Source organism: Cyprinus carpio, chromosome B9 (assembly GCF_018340385.1).
Source record: "Cyprinus carpio isolate SPL01 chromosome B9, ASM1834038v1, whole genome shotgun sequence".
Classification (NCBI taxonomy): domain Eukaryota; kingdom Metazoa; phylum Chordata; class Actinopteri; order Cypriniformes; family Cyprinidae; genus Cyprinus; species Cyprinus carpio.
Genome location: NC_056605.1, coordinates 22116882 through 22137323, shown reverse-complemented (window position 1 = coordinate 22137323; position 20442 = coordinate 22116882). Strand labels below are relative to the sequence as shown.

Below are 20442 nucleotides of genomic sequence, written 5' to 3'. Positions count from 1 at the left end.
TGATTGATTTAAAAAAAAAATTAATCAGACCATCAAAACTCTTTAGCTTATAATTTTCACAGTGTTCCACCCTTACAAAAATTAACCATGGTTTTATTGTAGTAAAAGTGTTGTAACCATGGTTTTTGGTGAACTAATTACCATTTGTATAACCACAGTTTTACTACAAATACCATGGTTAAACTATGGTTATTGTAGCAAAACCATGGTTAATTTGTGGTTACTATGGCTTAACTATGTTTTTTTTTTTTTTTTTTTTTTTTTTTTTTTTTGTAGTAGTAGTAGTAGTAAAAGCATCAGTAATGTTTGTAAGGGCAGTGGGTAGCAGCTAGTCAATAGGCTTTTTAAATGTAGCTTATTAGAGTTAGCAGTGCCAGGAATGGCAAAATGAAGTCTTTCATATAAAAAAAAAAACTAGGACATTTAGGAATAAAAAAAAGAAAAAGCCCAAACAAAATGGCTAGTTTGTTGTAGCTAATCTTTGACAATGAAGCTGCTTTCAGTTGTGTTTCACCACTTGTCTCGATCGGCTGACTGTTATTAGTGTGTTTGATTTATGGTAAGTCCTTAAGCAATAATATCTGCTCCAGTCTCTTCCTCAGGACTTGTTGTTCTATTGATCGACAACAATCACCAGCCAAGGCAGTGCTTCGTTCCCTTGATGCTTGCTAATTAAGATTCTGGAGCATCTCCTTTGTTCTGCCTGATCTGTCCTCTCTGTGTTCTCTTGCGTTGGTTGGGTCATGTGGTGTTGCAGTCGCCCATGTGGCTTTATGCACTTAAATCTCTATCTGTGTCACAGAGTAACCTTTAAGTAAAAAACAGTTTGTATGTGCCCACAGAGAGCCAATAATTATCATAACCCCACAATGTGTACAGAAAGGGAGAGGGACCCTTCAGCTGTTTAACTTTAAAAGCTAATGCTTCAAAAAGTACATAAAACAAATAATATGACTAAAACCACAACCCTAAGAGACCTCATAATTGTCTGCTTTCATGACACCATCTATCCAGAAAATTACTCCTTAGTTCTCAAGCCTTTTGGGCAATATCACAGAGGCTATCGCAAACAAGAGAAGCTTCAGAAAGCCTAGGCCTCCATCGGGATTGCTAAAACCATACGATTAGCTGGCCATGGGGATCTATTCCCATGTAAACAATTTCAAAAGAGCAGTGCCTCATAGCAAACAGGGCTGCTCCACGGCTGCCGCCTTTCCTGCTCCCTCAAACTCTTTGTCCTCCATTCAGACTTTTCAAGGCGATCTCATTTTCAACGAGATCCATAAAAGATGAAACAACCTTTGCGTTGATCTTCCTCAGATCTGAAGAGGAATACCTGAAGCTACAGTAGTGTTCTGTGTCTATATATTGAAATGAACTGTGAGGGGTCTGGCGCATTAGACATTGTTTTCTCCCACACACTTTTCCTGTAGATATGAGTAGGCTTTTTGACCCTCAACTTTGGCATGGAGAATAGAACGGCTCTATAATTAGATGCTACCGGTGTTGGAGAGTAACTAACTAGAAAAAGAACCGATACTGTTAAATTAACTAGGCTATTGTTTTCTCTGTAGCCTGACAGTAGTTCAGCTGTTTTCAAAATGTGTGTTGTTTCTCCATTAATGAGGTACATTTTTCAACAAATAGTGGAGTAGCTTGACAATAGGGTCTTTGTATTGTACACACAGCTCCAAGAAAGTTATTTCTGTAATCAAAAATGCCCTCCTAAACTGTTCTCTCTCAAATTGGCTTATTTACACGGATGAAATCTAGTGCCTGTGTGTGTGTGTGTGTGTGTGTGTGTGTGTGTGTGTGTGTGTGTGTGTGTGTGTGTGTGTGTATATATATACATATATATATATATGGATAGATAGACAGATAGATATAGATATGTATTTAAAAATATGGGAAAAAGGCTGAAAAAATATGGTTGTTGTGTATAAACAGTGTGTATGTGTGTGTATGTGTTATTGAAATATGTAATTGTTTTTTATCATTATTTTTTTTTATCACTGTTTTCACCATCATATTAAACAGCACAACTGTTTTCACCACTGATAATAAAAAGATATGTTTCTTGCCAAATCAGTATATTAGAATGATTTCTGAAGGAACATGTGACACTGAAGACTGGAGTAATGGCTGCTGGAAATTCAGCTTGAAGGATAATGTGATAATTTAGATTTTAGTAATGTATTATGGTAATTAAGATTTATTTTTTTTTTTTATTATATTTGTGGTTTTTTATTTTATAAGAGAATTATTTAAAAAAAACTTGCTAATCCCAAATGTATAATATAATAATATTATGATTACACTTTCTATCCACACAATAATATGTAGTATTTAAATTTTGTATTACAGTTGTGTCTTTTGAATATTCAGTGATATTTGAAAGTGACAAGAGCCAGTGTGAACAGAATATCAATGGAATTAATATTCATTGTTCAATGATGCAATATGTTGTGAGCAAGTCTGAAGCCAATGACTGACTTTTTATGTATTATTCGAACTGAATGAAAGTTCAAAAACCCACAGGAAGTCTCTTTTAACGTGTACTCATAAAACAGAAAAAGTCCAGTCTACACTGAGGTCAGATTCACTCCTCCTAACACATTACATTCCAAATCAGCCATGTCATTCGCCCGCTGCATGTCGGCCCAGTGTCCTGTAGAGCCATAACTGCGATCAGACACCCCCACTCATATTACAAAAGGCAGACCTCCATTAATCAGCCATCTTGGATAAGGCCCAGCCGCGGTGTACCCTTAACACTTTTAATATGCAGTTTGTCAGCCATATTGGTGTATCTGTTGTATGTATGCAGTAATTTCCTTAAGAGATTTTGACAGCATTGTCTTTTCAATGTCTGTGGTGTAATATGGGACTTAATACGGATACGCATGCTGAAAACAGCTGTCAGAAAACTCACTCAGGCCAGAGCACTTTGTTATAGACTGCTCATGTTCCATGGTAAGCAACTGTGCGTTCATTAGGACGTCATTTTAAATGTTAACTGATATTCTGTTGTAGTCCACAACCTACAGTAGAGAGCAATAGACTTGAGTGTCCAAGCTTAAAGCTACTGCATACGTAGACTGCTGTCTTGTAAGGCAGCATGCTACTGTAAGTATCATGGAACATTATATGTGACCAGTTTGGAACACTCTACATGGTAACCACATGCCACTCAATACAGTTTCGGTACAGTTTAAGGTTAGCATGTTGCTATTCGATACACAGTACTACATACATTTATGCATTTGGCAGATGCTTAACTTACATAGCGCATACATATTACATATATATTATATATAGCATGGTGTGTATATCATACCATTTATGGATAGATAATGCGCACACTATGCTTTCCAAGCAGTTTAATAATACATTTTTATTTACAGTAGTAATTAATTAATTTATTTTTTATCCATTATTTTTATTTATTGTTTTATTTATTTAATAGCATTTACCATCTTAGATGTATTTTTTCTCTAAACTCTTTAGTCTTTTTAAAATAACTTTATTCATGCATTTTTTATTGATATTTCCAGTATTGAATGAAATAGAAGTTTGTTTTTCCCTAAGCTTGTTGCAGTGCACACTGGGATACCTACTCCTTAAAGCATCCAATGCTTTTCTTCAAATTTGGCAGTAACAAGGTATCTTAGGAGGCAGCATAATTAAGCTGCCTACCTTTTGGAACAGCTTTATTTTCTGTGGCCCTTCAGCAGTGCACTAGAAAGATGGCGTTGTGCTTATGAGCTATCTGACAAACTTATTGAAAATGTGCTCTGGTGGCACGATGATAAATGAGAGGATGAAATTAAGAGGGTTTAAAGAGGTTAGCCATGCAAACAGGATTTGCTTCTAAAGTGGTTTATCAATGAGTCTTTGTATTAACACTAGATATGATAGCAAATGCTATTTTGGGTGATGAGCACTCGACTTAACAAGCGCAACTCAATTTCCGAGCAGACGATTCCCTGCCACCCGTTTTGAGTAATCTGGTCCCGGCTGCGTTATTCAAATTACAATTGAATTCATCTTTCGCAGCTTCATCTAATGCAGGCGTTTCTCTAGTCAAATCATGCTTTCTTAATGTGTTCATCAATATAATATATCTGGGCCCCGGGGGACAGAGTGTAAAAGAACTTAACAGGAGAGATCTGTTTCCATAAACGTGTAGGGGATTATGTACCTATGACATTTATTAGCTTTACTACGAGGCCGCTAAAGCGGAGAGTCTGTTATCGCACGCACAATAACTCATTTTATGTATCGGCATATGTAGTCGCAGAGACTGTGCTGAGAGCTGATGTTTATTATGCCCTGTGAAGATTCGCCTCTTCTTGTCGTCCCCGTGGGTTTAAAGGCATCAATATTTTCCTACTTTCCCACTTCGCCCTGCACACAATAGGCTTCAGTGTCCAAGCTTCAAAGGCCCGGACTGTCTTGCTTTGATTACAGGTTACTATTACACAAGACACTGTTTATTGGATTTAATTGGATCTTGGAAAGGTCTGATTCATTATTTACAGGTAACTGAAGGCAAAGTGATTTTGTTGTGTGCAATTTTTTGTTTTTTATTTGTTTTTTCCTTAGAAACACGGCATTTGAAAGGGAATTTCAGACATGTGCTCGCTTTTAACCCAGTCTTCATTTATCATTTAGAAAGATAATTTGACTAATGGGCATAGGTTTATGCAAGGTTACCGCTGCACAGAAAAAGCATGCACTGATTCATTGTGAAATAATATATAGTTGCGTTCAGTAGTCGCGAACTGGTCACGGTTAGACCTTGAACTTTCCACAGCTCTTAGAAATCCACCACCTCAGTGAACTGTAGCAGCTCGAGCTGGAGATTTTTTTTGCTGCTATTGATTAATGGTCAGGAACTGTAAAACATTTGGGAAATGGAGAGATGGGCTATAATCAGACTATGTTACATTCCCTCCGGCTATTTACAGACCCAAGTGCCCTTAGCCTTAAGAAAGTTAACATTTTTTACCTCAGAAGCATTTCTGAGCTCTACTGTAAGCGTGAGCTGGTGGGCACCATCAGGATGCTGGAAATCGCTGTTCCTATCTCTCATTGACCGGCCAAAGATCATCTCTTCAGTTGATTTACAGTGCATTTTTTTCATCTGACAGCACCGAATATTGTTAAAGCTCCCTTTTGTCATAGAATCGTTATGTGTTTTTGTGAAATATATTGCTCTATAATACAACATAATGTTAAGGTTTTTTTCTGAAATTGTGTTAAGGAGCCAAAGACTGATGTGCTAGTCAATTAGTTTAGTCCAAATTGATGTGGTTGACTTGTGGCTGAGAACCCGACCTGGCGGAAATTGTTGGCAGAATCGGGAATCTTGTTTTGTCTTTCATCAGCCATTTTCTCACCGCACTCATAAACGTCTGAGCTGGTCAAAATGGCCAACTTACAGCAAAATGAACAGCTTGAGAAGTCAATCTCATTAGAGACCGCTTGAGACTGTCCCTTGAAATGAAATCATTTTTCTTGGAAGTGCCCCCAGCTAACTATGATTAATTGTGAGTGCTTTGGTTTGGTTTATTGCATTGTTTTATTATGAACCTTATCAATATTGCAGCGACATTAGTGGTCCACATTTTTTCATCTTTTTTTTTTTTTTGTGTGTGTGTGTTTATATTTCCACTTTTGGTTTTGTATGATTTTACTTTCCTGCTCAATGATATTTAGCATAATTCCATCTTCACCCATTCATTATGTGGTAACTCTTTTGTTTACCATGCTAACAATGCTAATATTCTACCATAGTTTTAGTTGCAAAGATACAACTTTATATATATTCAGCAAAGACTTCCCTTTCTCTTAATTATATCTTGTTGGACTGGCTTGCTTTCAATGCAAGTAGACAACAGTTTTATTTAGTATGCATTAATATAAGATCTTACCAGAATTATTTTTAAGGATTTTTAAGGAAGTTAAAACATCTCTCTTTTTTTAAAGTGTTTATTTCATTTTATTTTGTTTCTTATGTAATTGGTAGATTTAACTCAATTTGTACATTATGGCAATGAGAATAGCCTCAGGTGCTGACAATCTCAAATACGGACCTGTTAATGTTAGTCAAGAAAACAAGGTTGCTTCAGATGACTCAAAAACTACACATATCAAAAAAATAATTTCTCAAAGCTCTCTATAATAACTGGGGAGGGGTTGCCAGTGACCTCAGTAATACAATATGTGTCAAAACAGACTTTATTATGATTATTAGGATATATGTCTCACAAAAATGAGTGTGGTCTGTTTCATTGACGATATTGATTTCATATTATGTGACCACACACTCAAAGCACTATTTTGATGAAGAATTTCAGTCGTAACTGTACACAAAGGACACAAACAATACTTTTCAAGTGTATTTTTCTGAATGCCTGATTTTAAAGTTCCCCTCAGGATATCACCAAAATGTATTCAGCCCACTTTGACCTCTTGCACTTAGAATGTAGGGTGTGAGACCGTAGCTTAGTCCAGGAGCCCTGTGGTAATCCCATAAGAAATCCTTTGAGGCCTTGACAATCCTGCAAATACCCACAATCTAAATGTGAAATTTCACGTTTGCTTCATGTCATGCGAGCGCATGCCTTGTTTGTTAAACTGCCAGTACTTAGGCCCGCTATTAGTCAGATCTTCTTAGGCAAAAGATATTGTTTCAGGCACTGCCCCTCTCATTAACATTTTGTTGGTAAAAAGAAGTACAAGAAGATGTTTGCATTTACATTATAATACATTTGACCCTTAGTCAGGAATTGGCATATAATTATTTTCCCCTCGAGTGCTCTTTATTTGTCGGAGTGGAGGGATCGCTTTAGCATGGCTCACAGCGATACTAAACCGTGTAAACTGCTTAGGTGGGCTGTTTGCTTTTCATTAACATTCACCCAGGATATTCTGAGGCTCCATCTGCTGAAATCTCAGTCACATTACTGAAGAGGGAAGAGAAAGAATCATGACCTTCTACAGAAACAGAACATGCACTTTATTGTTTGATGCAGGATGATGATATTTTGTTACCGCACACCATTTTGGGTAGTAATCTCAACTAAAATGCCCCATGTTTAGTCGCTATGCATTTTATTTCAAACTGCATGTGACATTGTATGTGGATACAGCTCATGCTTTCCTATTTTTAGATGAGTATTTTAGTCATTTTCATTTGATCGTCTTGTGTGCTTTACATTTTACGGGTGGTTTTTTTCTGCATGTGAGTTTCTGCTTAGCCTCTTGCTCGCATTTTTGTTACCTCGTCTAAATTGAGCCTGGTCTGTTTTTGAGAATCTAATGCTGTTTCATCTCTGGTTCACCCTTTAGCAAAGGCTCAAATGACAAGCATCTCAAATGCTGAAATGTTGAGATTTCTGTTTCGCCTGCATTGTTTTCTCATCATATTTATGGTGGTTTGATATTTTCAGACAACTAGAGATGCGGGATTTATTTTGACAATGTGCTTTATTGTTAACAGTTTGTCATAATAAGTATAAAATGGCTTCTCTGCAATTCTTGTGCATTTTTTTTTTGGAAAAGTCCTTTTGAAAAAGTTTTCTCTTGATGTACTGTAAACCTGCTCTCTTCATGTTGCTGACCGTGAGGGTTAAGGAAGTCATTTTTGGCACAATACGGGTCTCCACATTAGACTTTGAATCAAATTGACAGTGACAACAGAGAAGCTGAAGGACTGGGCCATGGTTTACAGAAAGCTTAATGTGCGGTTTAGATTATACACAGCAAAAAGTCACGGTAGATTATCAAAAAAAAAAAAAAAAAAAAACTGCCAGACAAATAGTTTGTCCCATATGGACAAACACTTGGAATTAGTGGGTTTTTGAAACATAACAAGCATGCATGTTGAATTTGTCTCAATAAATAATTTTGCATACTGGTGTGGTAAATTAAATATTATGATAAAGATTATAACAACTTCTGATCTTTCTTCTTATGCATTTTTAGATCTATTCTTATCATAGCTTCTGCTATTACAAGACGTTTATGTCTGTAGAACAAAGTGCTTTCAGTTTGGTTAGTCTTGATCTCAGTGTCACTCAGTATATTTCTAGTTTCTCTGGTATAGCTGTTTCAAGTATTTACTTTATTAATATTCACTTTTCCATTGTTTTTGTTACAAAAAAGTATTAAGTATTGTTTAGTTACTTGTAGAGAATAAATAACTTTTAAAGTAACTGTCACTATGGAGTCATTTCAGACATCAGCATCTGTTCACATCTTAAATGGCATTTACTTAATGAGTAGAGACTGTGACGCATGGTGTGAAATAAATGTGGTAAACAGTGAAATGGATTTCAAAATTTTCATCATTCAATATTGCATCGCTGGATTGCATTCACATGAGAGCGCTTAACTGGTTTTATCTTCCAATAGTGGGAGATAGACTAAGGGCATTGAAAACTCAGTTGCCTCTGATGCATCTGACTTTGATTCCCACTAGTAAGAAAAGATTTTCACTGTGTCGCCAGCCATTCAATCGTGAAGCTTCTCTGAAAGCAATGGGAATGCCAGAGAGAGTTGACTCTATTGTTTGTTTATCACTTCTTGTAACCAGAAATGAAACCAGCATTGATCACTATTGCAAAAAGCACTGGTTATCATTAATTCCAGTCAAAATATTCCTGCAATTTTCTATAGAAGTTCTTAAGCTTCAGAGTTATTTTCCAGAAATTTGCTCACAGTTAATATCAGCAAGTATAATATTTTACAATACTCAACATGGAAAAAATTATAACTCAAAGCATTTTAACAAGAGATAAATGTTTGGTTTTATCTGATTTTCTGTCTGGAAGGGCATGATCTCAGAATCAATATATTTTAGTTATGTCTAACTGAAGGCATAATTTAATTTAAACAACAAGAGCTTTCACAAAATATATACAGCATCCCATTTAAGCCTTTTGTTGTGAAAATAGAATAAACAGGAAACACTTTCCTCTGAACAGTAAACAGAAACTGTTTGCAATGTTAGATTAAATGTAGATTTGACTTTTAATGATTTTATAAGCATTTTCTGTATCAGCAATCAAAACAAACATTATTAAACATCACTGAATATAGTGGCCTGTTATATATTAATGTATAGTTCAAAATATGTATTTCATTTGCAGAGTATGTGTTATATGTATATATATGTGTGCACACACAAGTATTTTTTGTTTTTACAAAGGAATTCACAGTAATTTGTAATATCTCACCTTTTCAGAAATCTTGGCCTTTCTGACCACTTTTTGCTTTGAGAAGATCAGCTTTTTGAACCTTTCAAATGGTTTCTCACTTCTTACAGGTAAACCACCAAGGCACTGTAACTTGTCTCTCAAAGTGGAGGCTAACAGATTTTGAATTCTAACTTTTATGCTGCAAGAGAAATGGCACCTAAAGTAGATTCTTGCTACTTTACTATTCTGATAGATCCAGGTCCTGTAGGGTTTTAGTTTGATACAACAGATTTAGACTGAATAAGAAAGCAATACCAGACCAAGAAAACGACTAGCTTATTGGTTGAGATTTAATGGCTCGAAAAAACTAAAATGGCCCCAGATGGACAAATTGCTGTCAGCCTGTTTCACAATCTTTAGTTCTCCTTTAAGTCTTCATGGTCAAAACAATATTAAGACTTTATTCACTGGTGACTTTTGAATTAAAATCGCTTTGAACAGATTTCTTTGTTTAAAGCTTGTTTTAATATGTTCAGTTATACCCAGCACTTCCATGCTTTAAAGTTTGCATCTGTATGTGTTTTTTGATTACTTTAACTGCTTGATAGCATGATTTTCATTGATTTAGTTGAAATACCTCAGTGTTATAATATTTATATTGCAGTTTTACAATCTCAAGATGTTAGCTATTGTCAATCCTTTGAGTTAATATAATTCATATACCTAAAGGAACTCATGTTTTTGTCATTGCATTGCAACGTTTATCTGCTTGAATTCAGCACAACGCCTTTTCAAATGAGGAATTGTAAACATTCAAATATTTAAAAAGTTCTTAAGCTTCCAGGTTACTTACTTTATTAATTTTGCAGTGGACGGGAACATTTACGGTGGGAGAACAGATGAATGTTTTCCAGTCACTGAAGCCCAGCTCCTTGTTCATTTGGCCAATTGCTAATAAAAGAGGATGTCAAAGACTGAAGTTTGCGTATCTTAAAGTTAAAAATGCAGTCGAGCTCCTGAAGACCTGATGTGGATGCTTAGAACTTTTCCAACTAGAATTCCCAACACCTCTTCTTTCTTCTTTAGAGTCTTGTGGAAAAGATTAAAAAGGTAAACATTTCCTTGCACTTACAGAGAGAGAGTATTTATATAAGTTATGCATGGACATACAGTATAGTTTGGCTGATGTTGATAAGGCTCGCGTGAAACTAAATGGTAGCATCTGTTAAATTCTTGTCGTTTCAGCAGGAATGACACACAATGGGGAATATGCAATGTTTTATAATAGAAACTAAAAGGTAGCCTACATCAGCTTTAGTATTGTCAGCCATACGACTGCAATAAACTTCATCACTTTTAATGTGAGCAATAACACTGATTCAATTAAAAAAAAAAAAAAAACCTTTAGTTTGGTTTACTTTTAATTAAAAGCGTTCATAGGCTGCTTGCTTGTCTTTATTTGTGACTTGTGGCCAATATAAATACCTTGTGTGTTTGTGCATGTTGAAAAAGATACCATGACTTGGTCTGGGTTGATTGATGGTGGTTGTAGGTTGCCAATTATTAGAGCACATATAAGGATGCTGTTATGTTCTGCTTCATCCAGCAGACCCCAGCCAGAGGTCAGTGCCTAAATGTGCGGGTATCAGCCTCTGCCTATATCACTCCATCTTGATGTATGAGTGCTGAGCTACAAATTAAACGTGCTCCGACCTTTTAGGAGGTATTTGCTCAACAGGACGCCATTTAGACTAATTTCTCCAAGAGATTTAGACAAAAAGCCACTATGTTGCCTGCAATTACTTTGTGTACACACATCTGGATTTGGGTTTCCAGATGCAACAAGCCATCCAAAAAAGGCTTGCTAAAGACAGATGTGACTGTGATGTTAGTTTAGATGTACGGCGGGTACAGATCCGTATTGCACCTCGTACATGACATAGACTCACGGATCAACATCTAGTACATTTGGATGGTAAAAACGCTTGTGTTTTAGTTGATGCTCTATCATGCTAGAAAATCATTTTCATTTCATTTGAAACAACCTTTAGCTTTTCAGATGTAATATATTGTGGCTCCTCTATAAAGAGTCTTGTAGTAATCATTTTAATGAATAAAAATGTGTACATATAATATACGAACGTGTCTGAACCATAGCAACCTTTATTCATAAAACTGTAGAGGGCCACAAAGTTTTACAAACTCTATTACAAATATTTATAACTTTTATTGATAGATTACTTGTACAAGATGTACATTCTTTTTTTTTTCTTTTTTTTTGTGAAACAACAGAAACAAAAAAACTCAATGGAGAATCATGTTTGGGCATGCTTGCATATGCAATATGATGGGATACAACAAATTCCTCGGAGCATCAAGAAAATCTCAACACAAAGTCTTATGGTTTCATCCACCATCCCTGAAATGTTTGTAAACTCAAACACGCTACATTTTAGTCAAACAAATGTACTGCAGTCACACGTTCGCGTAAAACTGTTGCAAATGTTAACATTTAAAAAATATATAAAAATAAATGCAAAGCCATGTAAATATGTACACTTGAAATTCGACTATTTAACATTGATAAACTTTCAGATAAAATAATAAATAAAAGCACCTATGACGTCAATTAAAGAAACGGAAACATTCCTAAACAACCGTAATGGTGAACAACGAAAACAGCCCACAATGTAGCGTTTATTGTTAGAGGTAGACCTAACCAAGATCTACTACTGTAGTACAAAGGCAATTGATGTCTGAACTGGCTAACTGTTTCATGGTACGGTAACAAATTCTTAAGCTTATTGTATTCAATTCAGGAAACTGTAGACAGACCTTGCTTTTATGGGGAAAAAATACTGTGGATGCAGTTGCTGAAAAATGGTTTTCGATCCTTAAATTAAATAATTCTACCTCTATTAATGCAATCAAATTGTTGTCTTTGGCTGATTTATTGTTATGTTAAAAACCAGACATGTTTATGACCCAGGAACCTAGAGCATTTTTGTACAGTGTCAAAAGAATCTTCCTTGTCTGGTTTCAGTGATATCAATATCTCTTTAAATGCACATGTACAAAACTATATTTGAATACCATTGAACTTCGGGGAGATATGGCACATTGCAAACGAGTTAGCAAATGATCTTTTACACAGCTTTTAAGGATGTGTTAGTGGTGAAGAACTTTCAACACATCGACATCAGTGCCAAAAACCCAACAACTTAAAAATCATTGTTTAATTAGCAAACATCAAACGCTATATTACGTTTTCCATATTTACAGTATTGCACTTAACTGCACATAATTGCATTTCAGTTAAACTGATGTTTCTTAAAATGTTAAATTACAAAGTTGCAGTTACTGTTTACCCTTTTCGAAACAAACAAAAACAAGTCATTCCAATGTATTTCAGCAAAACGAAAGCCAAATTTGTTTTCCCCTTACATAAAAGTAGTATATCTTGCATTAAGGATCGTAAAACCTTAATACAAGACCTGAAGTGCAAAAGTTAGGTTCACTTCTATTCCAGGACACATCACATAAAAAAGAAGAGAGCACAAAATATGAGAATGAAAGCTAAAGTCCATACACATGCCCGGAAGGAAATAACAGCAACGCAACATTTCCTCCCAAAACAGAAAGAATCATAAGAATTCCACTAAAAAGCAGGCGATTGTACCATTGATGTTATTGCTGTTTCCAGTCTTTGTCCACAGCAGAATGAACAATGAAAAACAAAAAATCAAAAATGCAAATAACAGCTTTAGATATGAATTGTAGTGGAGGGTTATCATGGCAGTGATCAACACAGATGTATGTCAGTTACAATGGAGGCCAGCCCCAATAGGTCTATCCTTCAATTGAGCACGTGCACTAGGCAGCGGCACAGTGGTAGGAGGCAAATATGGCCGTCTCTTTCTTTTCACTTTGAGGTTGAGATTCCAAAGTTTCAGTGTCTGTCCGTAAAAACACAACCTCTAGCCTCACTCTGTGTCTGCCTTTTGCTTTTTTAAAAAGTCTTCTCTCCTAAAACGCTGGTTTTCAGACAGACATCCAGACATTTTTGTATGGTCCTGGGGCTGTGATCTGTGCCTGGAAAGGGCTGAGCCAGTGGCCTCCAAGAAGTCCTGCCTGTTGGGCGAAAAGTAAAAGGTGATTCATTGGTATTTAATTACCTTTCTCTACAAGTGGTTTGTTTTGGCAGCTGGTTTTTTGTGACTTTTTTTTTTCTCTCTGTCTCTCGCTCTCATTCTCTCCCCTTACACCCCTTTTTTTTCTCTTTTGTTTTTATTTTGTTTTGTTTTAACTGTGAGTGTCACGGCCTTTTCACAGGCTTAGTCTTGTGTTAGAAGCAATTATCAGTTCAGAGCAGCAGAGAAGCCCATGGGGGTCAGAGTCCCAGCGCCTCGGCGTGTTTTCTTGCCTTGAGTCGCAGGTCAGCGATGCTGGAGTTCTTGCTATTGCTCTTGGCAGCCGCTACCACGGCGGCAGCCGCAGAGGCCGAGTCTGCCAGTGACGCGATTGGTAATCCAAAGGGTGGGGGTGGGAACATCAGATAGGGAGCGTGGGCCGCGAGGTGTGGGTGCAGGTGAGGATGGGAGTGCGTTCCGACCCCCTCCAACTGTAACTGAGCTTGGACCTGCAGGGCGAGCAAAAACAAACACGTAGTTAGTCAGCGGCCGCGGGGACAGCTTGAGGAGCAGCAGGGATCCGGTTCCAGGCTCGGACACCCCTCCAAAGGCTTGCGCTAACTGAGTGCTTTTTTTAGTGAAAACAGTCACTCGCTCAGTGCATTCTTTTTCATCTGATCTTGAGCTGCATTATGCAATGCGCTCAGACAACTTAATAGTCAAAGAACTTCCATCAGTTGCAAATCTCACATCTAAGCATATTAGTTTGATCCACAGTGAAACTTTCCATACAACTGCTAAAAGCTGCAACATCATGTAATCTTAATTATATATTCAATGGCATAAATAAACAATTTTGCACCCAAAATATTCATTCTCATATATATATATATATATATATATATATATATATATATATATATATATATATATATATATATATATATATATATAAATATATATATATAAATATTTATTCGCACGGTTCCTAGGGTGGAAAAAAGATGTAAGCAGGCAGCATAAAATATCAGGTTGCAGATTCTTAGCAATTATTTCAGTAAGATGAGGTGAAAATTAGACATCCGCTGACTTAAAAAGTGACTTATTTTTTATTTTCTTTTTTAGTATTCTTCTCATGAATCTTTCTTTGCACAGGGATCATAAATATTTCAAAGCTTTACATTTTGCAGTCCAACTAAAATACAACATCTGACAAGCTGCACAAGTTTTTGACACAGGGAAAGAATGTTTTACCAATGTTTCTTTTTTCTGTTTTCCACGTGAATACAAAACATAGGGAGATTGCTTTGAAAGGAGGATAAATAATGTCAGACCCGGTAGTCTGTTATTTTTGGAAATAATCAGGTATGAATACAGCCTGTCTCATCTGAGTTGCTTTGCTGCTCACAGTTAATAACCACAGGCCTTCTGACTTTATGCCTGGCACTTGCATTTATTTTAATTAACTCTGTCTGAAAATACTCATAAAAATTAAAGCAGCCCCTTGCTCCAGTGTCTCCACAAATCAGTCAAATTGGACTGTGCAACCCCTCTACAGGGGCAGTCAGAACAACAGGTGGTGGACATTTGTGGTGTTCAGTATGCAGTCCTCACGCCTCGGCCCTGCCAATGCTGCTCAGTGCCAATAACCATCAGTGCGTTATTCCTCTCTTTCATAATCTCTTTTATCTGCCTTTCCCTCGCTGTGCTATTAGCTTAATTATGGCTGCTCTCTCGTCTGGCTGATGCAGACAGTTCTTCACCACCAGATGAAATGTCTCTCGGTCCCTCTTATCTCATTCGTCTCTCATCTGGCCCCGGAGGTGAAAGGTTCGCGCGACTCACGGAAACTAGCGTCACATCAGATTGTTTGTCTATACATTTCTCGGCCGCTACATTTAGGTGGTTAATATCGCGGAGCGAGACGTTTATTTAGTGGACTGAACTGCACATTTGCACATCACAAGAAACACAATAACTAGGAATAAAGATGAGCTTCGTCATTCCTAGCCTACCTGTTGAAATGGCATTCTGAGTGCGCCCATATTCACGTAAGGAGCGACCCTGCACGCGTCCAGGTGACTCGCGGTGCCCAAAATAACACCTGAATAGAAAAGAATAATAAATGATCAGAGTTAGTTATAATTTTTTTATGTAATCATTTTACCAGTTACATCAAATTTAAAATGTTATTGGTTATAAAATGGTTTGTCAGTGCAGTGAGCACCCAGTTCTACTCTGACTTGGGTCGTGTCCCGTTATAAATTAATTTATAAATGCATGAAATAAGAAAATATAATATCACAAAAAGTTTGGAAAATTAGGTTATTTATTTAAATAATATTTTAAGCTTTTTTACCTTTGTGCATTTGATTTTCCTGTTTTCGGCATTTCGCTCTTCTGTTCTGAAACCATACCTAAAATCAGAGATGAAAAAGGTTATTCTTTATCGTGTTCACCACATTTTACTGCATTTTTATATTTCAAATTAAATTGCAGAAATGTGCAAATTAGTTATATTTAATTTGTCCATGCAACCGACATTACAGAAAAAAACAGCGCAGATTTCTGTTGCCTCTGTAAATCGGTCTAGATTATTATTTAATTTCAATTGAAAAGGCGAATTCTGTTATTCATTATTCGACAAATCTTCTTCATAATTAATAATGCAGTTTTAATCTTTTACACCAATGAATTCTGTGTGTATTCTTTGGCTGTGTCTACATTTTAGTTTTTCTTTATATGAAATAACGCAGGCCTACAAGCTCTAGTCAAAGCACCATATAACCTGACAATTTTACATAAATAGTAGGCTAGCCTATCTTTTTTCCAAAAAATCAATTTGCTGCATCACATAGGTGTTTGAAAATGTGGGAAATATTAATTATGAACAGTTTAAATTTACACTATGCCCACAGTTTTCCATCATTACTCGCTTTGGTCGGTTCAGTTAAATCAGGCTATTAGCGCTGCTTTATCGACTCTCAGACTCGCTCATTAATTTTTGAAAGAAACGTCTGTCAGCCTTTTTTTTTTTTTTTTTTTTTTTTGTAAGGCACTCGGATTTTTCATTATAGATTATTATTATTGTTGTTATTATAATTATTATTAGACCTATTCAATATGTGACTTTTAGTGCGCCACAATGAATGCATCATATTTCAATCTTTGATCGATTGTGATTATCCAGCACTATGCTATAGGGAAAGTGAGCTACACTGGTTTCGACAGTTATTTCTTCATTAAGGACCACTCAATGATGCGGTTCACAAATACCCTAATCTGATTTCCTTTTGATTTTTATTAGAGACAGTGAATAATGACATTTAATTTAGCCCTGCACCAAAAACCGAAAGATATTAGTCGTAATTGAATTACTGCCTTCTCCTCACTGAGGTCTCATAACTTTCAATTAGATTCTTGACAGCTGGTCAGCGTGGGGCTTCTATAGAACAGTATAGTGGCAGGTCTATATCAACTAGGCTAGCTCACGTCCATTGCGTTTAATTTTCTGCGAAATTTGAAATGTGATACGAGTCATAAAATGCCGTTGTGATGCATCATACAGAGGCGTTTTAACGCGGTATGAATTTTTTGGTTACATCAAATCACAGCTCTGACCTATTCTTTGCTCTTCTCTCTTAATCTGATTTCGCCTCCGCCTCTGAAACATTAAAAATGTCGTGCTTGCAAGCTGTCACACTGGCAAACAATGTTACTTATTTTCCCATTACATTTTGTAACACGGCCTGTGTCACTGTGTAGGAGTTAAAACAGAATTGAATTATTCCTAATACATTTTTATAGGAACAGTATATCAAGCCAATGGCAGATATTACAAAGATAAGGTTGGAGAAAATGAGGTGAGTGACATAAGAAGGTATCCCCTGCAGCAGCGGTTCAATCTCTTCATTAATTTTAATGATGTGGTTAGATCTTTCTGCAGCACATAAGCAAGTCTTCCTTTGAATATAGCTGCTGCTGCAGGAACTAAGAGGCGATTTCATATCCACACCCACCACTGAAACTGAACCCGCATAAATCGAAAGATAACAGAAATGCTTTGTGTATGAGTGAACAGAACAACCGTCTCCAAATGTTAAACATCTCAGGCGCATGGTATGATATACAAATTTAATCTAGCCTACTTAAGCAAATGTGTAGGAGGAATGAAGGCCTAGCGATCACACTTACACTGTTTTATTTAGGCTATTTGATTATTTTCCCCTTGCCAGTGCATGCACTTCTCTATAACAAACACATATTCCTAGAGTACTTCGTAAAAAGATTGCCTATTATTTCTAACTTTACAAACTGCTAACTAATACCCTTTGATTTTACATGTAGCCTACATTAAGTTACCAGCGTCATAAATTCCTCTAGGCATATGAACATAAACACCACAGCAGCGCTATTATAGGAGACTTAGTAGGCTATCTTGCTAATATTAAATGTAAAATCAATAAACATTATGAATAAACTCTGTGGACTATTTTTCTCAATTAGCCTATATGCTACGCTGATAGAGCAAGGATTGTTACTGTTGTATTTTCACACACGCACACGGGCCTGCTTTAAACTATTTCGAGAACATACGTAAAACAATGAAATATAAGGGACACCGTATTTAGTTCCACTAAAAGGTGCATTCGTTTAAAAATGAATCTGTTTTTAAATTAATAATATTTGAATATAGTCATATTTAATATTTGCCTGTTTTATCTGTTCTAAAATAGTTTTTAGAATGTTCAAGTTTTCTTTTTCTTCGTAGTAGAATTAAAAAAGAGAGAGAATAAAAAGAATCCGTGGAGTGTATGGAAGAATGGGCTCTTACCTGCACGCGGGCCTCTGACAGCCCCAGCCTCTGACTCAACTCCTCCCGCATGAAGGCGTCTGGGTAATGCGTCTCATCAAACAAGCGCTCCAGTTCATTCAGCTGCTCTAAGGTAAAATTTGTTCTGCTCCGTCTCTGCTTCAGTTTACTCTGTGCGTCCTCGTCCTCTGATTTCACATCCTCCTTCTTGTCTTTGCAGTCATAAATTCCTGTGAAAATACAAAATAAACGCATCGACAAAGTAGCCTATTTATTTTAAAACGTTCATTTATTACACAAGTGTTTTAAAGACTGGATATGGCGGCTGTGAAGTGAAAAGAATCGGGAACTAAATAAATCTACTTACACGACATGTCAACAGAGAACACTTATTTTTATTTTTTTCTTTAAATTTAGTTTAAAAAAAAAACAATTTTGTTAGGTGAAATCCAAGATGAATAGCAAGAAACTGCAGCTGCATTGAAACATGCATTGTCGCATTACAAATAAAAAATGACTTTAAACATAACACGTAAACTTTCTCGATTGATGTATAATCTGGCAGATTCGTGTAATTAAGGGACATGGATAAAGAGGTTAGATTATTATGTAGTTCTAAAATTACATTATAAGATATTAGGAAACACTGGAAGTTTGCAATGAGCTAATGCAGCTCTGCACTTTTTTATTTTTTTATATAGATAGATAGATAGATAGATAGATAGATAGATAGATAGATAGATAGATAGATAGATAGATAGATAGATATAACTGAGTCTTCATTCCAGAGCAGTTATCTGTTATTTTCAAGTTTTGGAAATCAAATGTAAACTTACAAAACTTTGTCTTACTGCAAACATTTATTCTATAAATTCTGTGAATTGGGCTTTGTTTTGCTTTTAATGTAGGCCCATATTATCAATGCAATTTAAATGTATTATTATTATTATTATTATTATTGAGGCGTTGTATTCCAAAACAATCTGTCATGGGCCTGCCATGAATGTCGTTAAATGTCTTTGTTCACAGTTTCTGAAGCAAAGCCGTTTTGAGCCCCGTTTTATATTAGCTAAATCTCACTTTTAAAATGTTATCACCCATATGGTTCTGTTTCAAATGACAACTTTTTTACTCTTTATTTTCACAAGTGTTTTAGGCTACGTAAAGAGAAAATAAATGTCTTAACTCATTTCCTGGAAATTTAAGGAACGCTCAGGAATAAATTGATAGATCGTCCTTTCAAATTTGACAAGGGCCTATTGTTTTGACTGTAATTCCTCAAATTCGAGTACAGACTTCTCTTTTGATACATTTATTGCGATTATTTTACTTAAAATTGCCTATCGTGTTTTTCTGTTCTTTTACAAAAGAAAACATTTCTCTACACGACACACACTACAACGAACAAGTGCCCATTGCATCAGCTGAATACAGCTTGAATTTCTCCACTCGCATGCTAGTTAGCCTCTCAAGACGATCGAAATCTCTCTTTAAGATAATGAAAATGACCTCAATGTACAGTTACTCAGATTTTATAGATATTTCAACGTCAAAACGCGTATTCGCGCGAACATCTAATTGTAAATGCGTCTGCAGCGAGAAACATTATTACACTTTGCGTAAGTGTAACTCACCGTCAGTAGCCCGTGTCACGTTAAACTCCTTCAGTTTCTCCTTTTCCAGCTCTACGTGCTCCTTGTAAAGGTGTACCGGACAATGGTTGTTGTTGGTTTCTGTAATCTCCTGAAGGTTGGTCTCCGAGTTTCCCAGCTCTCTGGCTCGGGCTAAACCACTCTCCAAAACTTCCCTGTACGTGATGCTCTCTTTGCTGCTCTCCTTGCTTTTCTGATCGAAGGATTTCGACACGAACGCCGTGAGTTCTTCCATGGCTGATTACAGAAATCCACTTTAAAATGTATCTAACGCGAATCTTTTTGTCTGCTCAACAGTGAATTCGGCGATGTGTTTGCGTGTAGAAGGTTTAGATCACTCCTGCTGTTATGTCTGTGTTTTTCAGATCACACTATTTATACACGGCCACCTCAGCCCGGCCCCCATCGCCATCATGTCTGGAGTCATTACAGGCGCTTCTGAATTCAACTTTCAGCGGCTCTTCCTCAAATCAATGCTGCGCTGGATGGAGTCCTCTTAATTTAATTATAATTAATTAGGATTCCTACAGTGCCGTGTGGTCAATTGTAAATGGGAACCGTGTTTAATTAATTCTGTGATAATTTCGCTGACGCAATTAGAGGATATGAATATTGCAGCATGGCATTATCAGTTCATTCTG

At 36.3% G+C, this 20442-nt stretch overlaps 1 protein-coding gene across 1 annotated transcript; it reads right to left on the bottom strand.

Moving 5' to 3' along the window:
* Nucleotides 1–11413: 11413 nt before the first annotated feature.
* shox (short stature homeobox) lies at nucleotides 11414–20193 on the bottom strand. The gene is made up of 6 exons (XM_042731584.1): nucleotides 19784–20193; nucleotides 18171–18379; nucleotides 15696–15753; nucleotides 15352–15440; nucleotides 13630–13845; nucleotides 11414–13337 (listed from the first exon to the last, which is right to left on the bottom strand). The coding sequence occupies exons 1-6, from the start codon at nucleotides 20034–20036 to the stop codon at nucleotides 13248–13250; spliced, it is 915 nt and encodes a 304-aa protein (XP_042587518.1). The 5' UTR covers nucleotides 20037–20193; the 3' UTR covers nucleotides 11414–13247.
* Between the last annotated feature and the right edge of the window lie 249 nt (nucleotides 20194–20442).

Excerpts from the sequence above, each read along its gene's own strand:
- shox (XM_042731584.1), bottom strand. The coding sequence starts at position 20,036 with ATGGAAGAACTCACGGCGTTCGTGTCGAAATCCTTCGATCAGAAAAGC. Across the intron at positions 15,754-18,170 it reads TGTCAGAGGCCCGCGTGCAG|GTATGGTTTCAGAACAGAAG; the intron begins GTAAGAGCCCAT and ends CTCTGATTTTAG. Across the intron at positions 15,441-15,695 it reads GGAAAATCAAATGCACAAAG|GTGTTATTTTGGGCACCGCG; the intron begins GTAAAAAAGCTT and ends TTTTCTATTCAG.